Source organism: Balaenoptera musculus, chromosome 18, assembly GCF_009873245.2.
Source record: "Balaenoptera musculus isolate JJ_BM4_2016_0621 chromosome 18, mBalMus1.pri.v3, whole genome shotgun sequence".
NCBI lineage: Eukaryota > Metazoa > Chordata > Mammalia > Artiodactyla > Balaenopteridae > Balaenoptera > Balaenoptera musculus.
The window spans coordinates 16,940,090-16,949,060 of record NC_045802.1 but is presented as its reverse complement, the minus strand read 5'-3'; the positions used below and the strand labels follow the sequence as shown (position 1 = coordinate 16,949,060).

The 8,971-nt window shown below is 38.9% G+C and overlaps 1 protein-coding gene and 1 pseudogene across 1 annotated transcript; one reads left to right on the top strand and one right to left on the bottom strand.

Annotated features, from left to right (window-relative positions):
* Window positions 1–2,130: 2,130 nt before the first annotated feature.
* LOC118884193 (40S ribosomal protein S4, X isoform-like) lies at window positions 2,131–2,995 on the bottom strand. The gene has a single exon (XM_036831651.1). It carries the CDS (start codon window positions 2,974–2,976, stop codon window positions 2,185–2,187), a length of 792 nt encoding a protein of 263 aa, XP_036687546.1. The 5' UTR covers window positions 2,977–2,995; the 3' UTR covers window positions 2,131–2,184.
* A 3,060-nt stretch (window positions 2,996–6,055) lies between these two features.
* Window positions 6,056–6,630, top strand: LOC118883949 (annotated as a pseudogene).
* The last annotated feature ends 2,341 nt before the right edge of the window (window positions 6,631–8,971 follow it).

Below are 8,971 nucleotides of genomic sequence, written 5' to 3'. Positions count from 1 at the left end.
TCTTCCCAGACCAGGGCTCGAACCCGTGTCCCCTGCATTGGCAGGCATACTCTCAACCACTGCGCCACCAGGGAAGCCCGTAAAGGCCTCTTTGATGTCTCATTTTATTTTATTTTCAGAAACGTATTCCCCACAGGTCTGCACCACTAAAGTGCCCTGAGTTTTTCCTCCTGTATTTCTTGACCTTTGCTTCCCATGTAGGTTTTACTTCCAAGGCTATTTCATCTTAGCTGTGACCTTGCCATTCATCTCCTGCTACCTAAATTTTCAAAATTTTTCTTTTGACAGTCTTCCCAGGCTTTTATCTGGGCCAGCTTTAATTCTGGGCTAATGTGGAGACCCATTTTCTGTAGGCTCTCAGGTTAGATGCAATGACCTATTCCAACTTCAGATTTCATTCCTAGGAAATTGTCTGCCAATATCCACTTTCTGGCTGTTCCTACTTGACTTCAAAATGTCTAGATAAAGGTGATTCATCAATCACCTTGACATTTTATCTTCCCAGTGCTGGATGCTTGGTGTTACTCAAACCATCTTCTTGAGGATTCTCAATTTTCCACTTTCCATCTGAATATTTTGATAGATGCAGGAAACTGAAAACACACAAAAACAGTGATTGGCTTGTTATAATGATAGCAGTAGGGAGCAAGCAATGATAATCAGAGTGTGAGGGTTCTTATGAATGAATTCTGCCTCAGTGTCTTCACTTCCAAAGACCTGCACTGCCACTCCCTTTCAGTCACCTCTCCCATGGTCAGACCCTGCACTAGGCCATCATCAGGAATTGTCCATATTTGACACCCCGAATGCCAATTTCCCACTGTCTGGGCAAAAATCTTTTGTCTGTCAGACTTGTATTCCCTCATCCATGCCTGTTGACCCTGATTCAGGCCGAAATCAACCAAAATATCAACTCAGCATTTCAGCAGTTTCCAAAGGAAATCAAATTGTTTAAGCATGTCATCACATCTGAGTTCATTAGTGAAGATGTTATGGAAACACACAAAAAAGGTTGCATATGGTAAAATATTACTGTTCTCCAAAGTCCAGACCTCCCCAAAGAAGGGTCTACCCTCCTCACTCCTAGTGCCTAACCCACAGACTCCTCTCCCTAATCCCCCCTCCTCTCCTACTCAAGACTTCACTCAAGTTCTCCCATCTCTTGTGCAAGGAAAGTCCATTCTGCTCCCAGCTCCTACTCCCCGAAAAGCCAGAGTATCCGTTGAAACCAATGTCGAGTATGCTGCAGAATTTCAGGAATCAAGACAGGAAAACATATTGGTAAGGGATGAGGCCAAACAGCCAAGAATATGAAATGATGAAGGAGTTCTGAGGGAAAGGGTTTGAGAAAGAATCCATTAGAAATCAAGGTGTGTTTGCACCCTCTGTACCGCATGCTGACCTAGGTTTTGCATCACTGGTCCTCAGTGTCTGAAAACTATATGTAATCACTATAACTGAAGTATTACTGTGGGTAGGTATCCATCCATTAGGACTTAACAGCATAGAGGTTAGATGCAAGGGCTCTGGAATTCAACTGCTTCCTTATTAGCTCTGAACAAGTTACTTACCTGCTCCGTGCCTCATCTCTAAAATGGGGGTAATAAAAGTACTGCCCCCAAGGGTTGTGGTGAGGGGTATATGATATCATCTATGCAGAGGGCTTAGCACACAGCCTGGCCCTAAGTAAGCACTAAATGCATTTCAGTTATAGTAAGGATCTGCATTGGTCATAAACCCTTCTTCTGAAGGGCTTACATTAAAAACAGCATTTTAAAAATTTATTTATTTATTTATCTATTTTTATTGAAGTATAGTTGATTTACAAAGTTGTGTTAATTTCTGCTGTAAAGCAAAGTGATTCAGTTATACATTCTTTTTCATATTCTTTTCTATTATGGTTTATCACAGGATATTAAATATAGTGCCCTGTGCTACACAGTAGAACCTTGTTTATCCATCCTATATATAATAGTGTGCCTCTGCTAATCCCAAACTCCCAATCCATCCCTCCCCCACCTCTTCCTCCCCCTTGTCAACCACAAGTGTCTTCTCTACATCTGTGAGTCAGAAACAGCGTTTTGGTTTTTTTTTTTTTTTTTTTAACACTAAAGAGGCTTTTAATTATGTAGTATTATCCATAAGTAAAAAGACTTTCCCAGTCATGTCACTTAAGAGATCATTTTATCCACTACTCTGTTTGGCTGCCAGTCTCTTGTCTCTCTCCTCAGCCATGGTAAGGCAGATACCCTTTCCACGAGGAAGAGAGATCCATGGTTTGTTGCCTTTGCCAATAACGAAAATGTTGGAGAGCCGGGTGGCAAAGCTATTGCCATTGGCATCTTTCACATGAACTACATCAAAAGAACCAGGATGTCTCTCCCGGTTAGTGATCACACCAATTCTTCCCAGGTTAGCACCTCCAGTCACCATGCACAGGTTATCAGTGTCAAATTTGATGAAATTAGTAATCTTGCCAGTCTCCAAATCAATCTGAATGGTGTCATTCACCTTGATGAGGGGATCAGGGTAGCGGATGGTGCGAGCATCATGGGTCACCAGATGAGGGATTCCTTTTGTCCCTACAAAGATCTTTCTCACTTTGCATAACTTATACTTGGCCTCCTCAGGTGTAATACGATGAACAGCAAAGCGACCCTTGGTGTCATAGATCAGACGAAAATTCTCTCCAGTCTTGTCAATGCTGATGACATCCATAAAACCAGCAGGGTAAGTTATATCGGTGCAAACCTTGCCATCAATCTTAATGAAACGCTTCATGCAGATCTTCTTTACTTCATCTCCTGTTAGGGCATATTTAAGTCTGTTCCTTAGGAAAATAATTAGGGGGAGACATTCCCTCAGCTTGTGGGGACCGGTAGATGGACGAGGAGCAAACACACCAGTCAGTTTATCCAGCATCCAATGCTTTGGAGCTGCTACGCGCTTCAGGTGCTTCTTGGGACCACGAGCCATGGCTGCACTAGGCACGGAAAGAGCAGCATTTTGTTTTGATAATTTTCATATTTGTCTTTTATTTTGACCTAGCTTCCATGTGGACCAAAAGATATAAAGATATAGAGTGAGGTGGAGATAGCCTGGATCATTGAATTTTAAACAAAACTGATGAAAAGGAATATAATTCCTCTGCCCTAATGAATTATTGCAGAAATAGACTCCAAAATTAAATCAATATTGTCCAGGAAAATGAAAGGTCATCCACTTTACTCTCCTGTCTTCACTCAGGCCTACATCCAACTTATCCCTGGGAAGCAAAAATAAGTTTTATTTTCAAAGGACCTCTTTGCAGAGATTTGCATTCTTCCTGAGTAACCAACTCCTTTTCTTCTGACTGTGAGTCAGGAAAATGCAGGCCCTTTTATTCTGGAGATCAAAGTATGTATAGAACAAAAACTGACTGGTGAGTGAGCATAGGACTGACAAAGGTTCCTGTTCTTATTTACAGTCTGTTTCCTAATTGCCACACATGATTTGCAATGAATAGGAAATATTTGCCCAAAATGCTATACTCTCACTCGTATATTCTTGGCAAATTTTGCTTTGTTTCCTCAGTTTATGAAACCCTTGTCACTAGTATAGTCTTGTTCATCTAAATTGGTAAAAATGATATAAATAAATATTAAACTATGACTGCCATTTCAAAATCAGACAGTCAGCAATCACCCTTGGGTTGTAAGAGGATTGCTCTGGTCCTGATGTAGAGGAAACATGAGAAAGGCTAGAATCAGGAAGACCCTCTCTGAGGCTGGGAGGTAACACAGCTTAGAAATGTTGAGTCCAGAAAAGGCAGTGCAGTGGGGATAGGGAGAGGGGGAAGGCTGGGACAATAGTAAGGAAGTAGGGCAACAGGACATGGTGACAAATTCTTCCTGTCTAAATTATTTCATTTTTATTTTTTAAAATTTATTTGTTTATTTTTGGCTGCATTGGGTCTTCGTTGCTGCACGCAGGCCCTCTCCAGTTGTGGCGAGCGGGGGCCACTCCTCGTTGCGGTGCACAGGCTTCTCATTGCGGTGGCTTCTCTTGTTGCGGAGCACAGGCTCTAGGTGCATGGGTCTCAGCAGTTGTGGCTTGCGGGCTCAGTAGTTGTGGCTCGTGGGCTCCAGAGTGCAGGCTCAGTAGTTGTGGCGCTCAGGCCTAGTTGCTCCGCAGCATGTGGGATCTTCCCGGACCAGGGCTCGAACCCGTGTCCCCTACATTGGCAGGCGGATTCTTAACCACTATGCCACCAGGGAAACCTTATTTCATTTATTATATTAGTCATTAGTGAAAAAAAAGAAAAACTTTCCATCTTTATATCTGGCAATACATCATACCTACTGAGTGCTTCAGGAGAAGGAAGGGAGAGAATGAATATTTCCTGAATGTCTGTTAGGTCTTTGAACCTCTTCTCGATCTGTATCTACTCCCTTGGTGATTTCAACCAATCTCACAATTTTAAGTATATGCATACACTGAGGGCTCCAAATGTTCTCTGTCCAGCTTTAACCTCTTTCCTGAACTCCAGGCTTATATACTCAGCTGCCTACTCAACTTCTCCACCTGCGTGACTCTCAGGGGCCTTAACATGCCCCTAAATAAATTCCTGCTCCTTCCTCCACCTGCTCCTTCCTCAGTCTTTCTCACCTCAGTTATTAGTTTCTCCATTCTTTTCTTATTATTAAATTTTTATTTTATATTGGAGTATAGTTGATTTACAATGTTGTGGTAGTTTCAGGTATACAGCAAAGTGATTCACTCATACATATACATGTATCTGCTCTTCTTCAAATTCTTTTCCCATTTAGGTTATTACAGAATTTTGAGCAGAGTTCCCTGTGCTATATACTGTAGGTCCTTGTTGGTTATCTATTTTACATATAGCAGTGTGTACATGTCAATCCCAAACTCCCAATCTATCCCTCTCCCCCACTCTTCCCCCCCTGGTAACCATAAGTTCTGGCTTCTCCATTCTTAAACAATCAAGTAATAAACCTCCCAGTCATCCTCGACTCCTCTTTCTGTTATGTACCTCCTCCACTCAGTCACAGAGTCCTACTGGGTTTACCTTCAAAATATATCCAAGAGGACTCCTTCTTTCCAGTATCAATCTTATTCAAACCAACGCTAACCACAAAAAATTGTTGGACAAAATATTTTTTTTAAAAACTAAGAGATGACAAGATAATAGGGAATTATAAAAACTGAAAAGAAATTTTAATTCAGGAATAAAAGGGGCAAAAAAAAGACATCTTTGCCCTGAGGATAGGAGCCTAAGCCAGAACATTCTTCTTGGGAATGTAAACATTATGGGGATATAAGAAGAAACTCTCCCCACAATAGTTGAGACCTTAAAGGGTCTACAGGCTAAGGCTGGTCCAGGAATAGGTCAGTCCTCACATGGAATTACACTTGAGCTTTATTTCTGGGTCATCAGGTGAATCTCAAGTCTTGAACTTGATTTAAGTTGATCCCAAGCTGGTAGCATCCTGGTGCCTGGAAGAAGCAATGACAAATCCTATCTGGATGAAGTTTTCTTAATTAATTAAGGAATTAAATGTAATTCCTACATTTTTTTCGAATAAAACATCCAGTATCCAGTCAAAAATAACTAAGCACACAAGGAAACTAAGAAGAACCAGCAGAAGCAAGAGATAACACAGATTCACAAGGCTTAGATATGGGAATTACCGAAGAGTCTTTAAAATAATCATGTTTACTATGTTTGAATAAAGAAAAGACAAACTTCAGGATCTCTGAAGGAACAGAAAACATATAAAAATGATAAAGCAGACAAAAATAGAGTTTTATAAAAATAAAAATGCAATAAAGTTTAAAACTACATGGATAGGTTCAATAACAGATTAGACAACACTGAAGAGGATTAGTGAACTGGAGAATACAGCATAGTGAACTGGAGAATACAGCATTAAAAAACATAGCATAGAGGTACCAGCTTCAATGGTTAGGGGGGATGAGGAGGTGAGGGCAGGTATCACCTCTTTGCCTCATTGTCCCCTAGCACTGCCTGAACATCACACAGGTCACCACCACCATGATGATCTGGACTTCACAGCATGTCTTTTACTATCCATGGGAAACTGTTACAACACCTGCAAGGCAGATATACCCAAACCCTAGGAACCCAAGTATGCTTAGAGTTGATGTATGGGACAGACATATAGATCCTTCTGGAAAGTTGCATAGCCATAGACTTCTCAGGACAGAGTGGGAATTGCCTTCCATTGTAAATTCACTTATTGGTGCAGCAGGAACCAAAACATATGTGCAATATATAGTTGATCTTATAAAGAAAATAACGGAACTTAAATCTACTAATATTGCATTTACAAATATGGTTTCAGTAGTTGGGAGACATATACAAACCACATCCTCAAGACCCAGGAAAAAACTATTTTGACTTAAAAAGTCATAATGACTGAAAGGAGTCAGTCTCAGCAGTTACGCAGAACGATTTATGGCAAGTACGATATCTTCAAGTGCTAATCAAGGCTGAGATGCAATGGAATGCGTAATGCATAAATTAAATGCCAAGATTGAAGGGTTGACGGCTTCAGCAAGAGGAAGATAAGGACACCCATGGCAGCTGCAGCATTTGTAGAGAAATGATAATGAAAATTGGTATATAGCACTGGGTCTCCCAGGTGTCTTTTAGCTGGCAATGTATTTATTTGTTATTTTAAAAATACAACTACATTTTAGGTAGATTTTTTTTAATAACCTAAAGAAAGGCTACATGCTTTTTGACCAAAACAAAGAGGTATAGGACTTTTATATAAAAGGGATCATCCAAAATTAGTGTAGTTCAAAATATTCATCTAATTTTGAGGGTCCAGTAACCGGTGAAAATTTAACAATTTTTGAAAATGTATTTTGAAATTGGTATTGGCATAGTTACTCTCCTTGAGGTAGGATTTTAAAGCTTTTCCCACACTGGCATTCTATCTGGCTTGGGACCAACCTCAGAACAAAGAAGAACCACCTCTTACGTGCACACAGTTGCTCTACTGTAGTTACCCTCAAAAGCTTGCTTGAAGGAACTCACTTTAAAAGGAGAAATTGTATAGTTTTAAAGGCATATTAATTTGTATAAAATAACCTGCTCTGCTAAAAACCACAGTGTTTTGATTTGGTACTTAGATGATACTTTTGGCCTGAAAATTATATTGTATCCACAAGGACTGTATTAATTTGCCAAAATTTTGTAAACTAGTAAAGTTATTACCTTCCTTCAATTTGTACTTCCAAAAGTCTTTATGATTTAGTCTGCTGTACTGTGGGCTGGTTATGCTTCCTGAAAATATAGTCGTTACCTGGGAAAAACAGTTTAGCATAGAAAGTAACAGGAAAAGTCTACAGTAAGAAAGTCTCACATACATTAAATCAGAGTCCAAAAAAAAAGTAGAGAGTGTGAGGAAGAGGCAATACTTGATGAGATGGTGACAATTTTCTAGAACTACAGAAGGATACCAATCACGTACTCAGGGAGTTCTATGAATCCCAAGCAGGCAAATAAAAAGGATGCCACACCTACACAGACCATGGTGAAAATTCAGAAAACCAAAGACAACGAGGATGTCTTGAAAGCAATTAAAGAAAAAAATGCATATTATCTGTGAAGAACTGACCAACAGGAATACTTTTCAAGAGCAATAAAAGAAGTCAGAATGTAATGAAATTACTGGTTTGATGAGTTCTAAAAAATCTAGAAGTCTATGTCTAGCTAAAATATCCATAAAGAAGGAAGTTCAATGAAGATATGTTCAAACAAACAAAAATTGAGTTTTCTACTAACAGACCTACACGAAAGGAAATTCTGAAGGATGTATTTCAGGAAGAAAGGAAATAATCCCAAACAGAAGGATTGAGATGCAAGAAAAAATGAAAAATAAAGGTAGTAGCAAGTATGAGCTTAACTGCAAATAAATATTAATTATGCATGTTAATAGTGATTATAAGTTCTTATGGTTTTGAAAATATATATAGAATTAAGATGTACAACAACACATGACGGCATATAAGTCAGAAGAAGTGTGAAAGGATTTAAAGTATTCTAATGCCCTTATATCAGCACACAACCCAATAGAAAAAGAGAAAATGACTTGACCAGGCAGTCACAACATAGGAAATGCAAGTATTAAATAAATATATGTAAAGGTGTTCAATCTCGTTAGTACTCAGGTAAATGCAAATTTAAACCACCCTGAGATATCACTATATAAGCACCAGAACAGCTAAGATATAAAAAAGTGATAATAGCAGGTATTGACAAAGATGTGAAACAATGGAATATTTCAAACATTGTTCATGAGAATGAAATTGGACAGCAACTTTCAAAAACCGTTTAGGAATATCTACTAAATTTGAAAAAACCCATACTACATGATCCAGAAAGGTGTATACCCTGATATATACAGATTAGATAGATAGATAGATAGTTAGATAGATAGATAGATGATAGATAGATAGATCCAAGTGTTATATATCCAACAGTAATATGGACCAATAGTTATGTAAAAGAATGTTCACAGCAGCATTGCTTGAAGTAGTTGGAAAATGGAGACAACCCCCAAATCCTCAATATGCAATGGTTTTAATGAACTGTGATCTATTCATGCAATTTAAACTTGTACAAAAATAATGTTGAGCAAAAGAAGCTGGACACAAAACAATACACACTATATGAGTTCATCTTTTAAAAATTCAAAAAGCAGGGAAAACCAAATATCATGCTTAGGTGGGAAAACTATAAAGCAAAGCAAGGAAGTGATTGTCATATACGTCAAGAGGGTGGTTACTCTTAGGGGACATATTCAAGGGAGTTGATGCTTCAGCTTTGACTTGACGAGTGCTTACACTTACACACCGAGCGGTTAAATCTCTGTACACTTTTCTGAATGTACATTATATTTCACTATGCAAATGGATTGTTAATAGTCTTTTTATGAAG

Coding starts and splice junctions, on each gene's coding strand:
- LOC118884193 (XM_036831651.1), bottom strand. CDS start 2,976: ATGGCTCGTGGTCCCAAGAAGCACCTGAAGCGCGTAGCAGCTCCAAAG.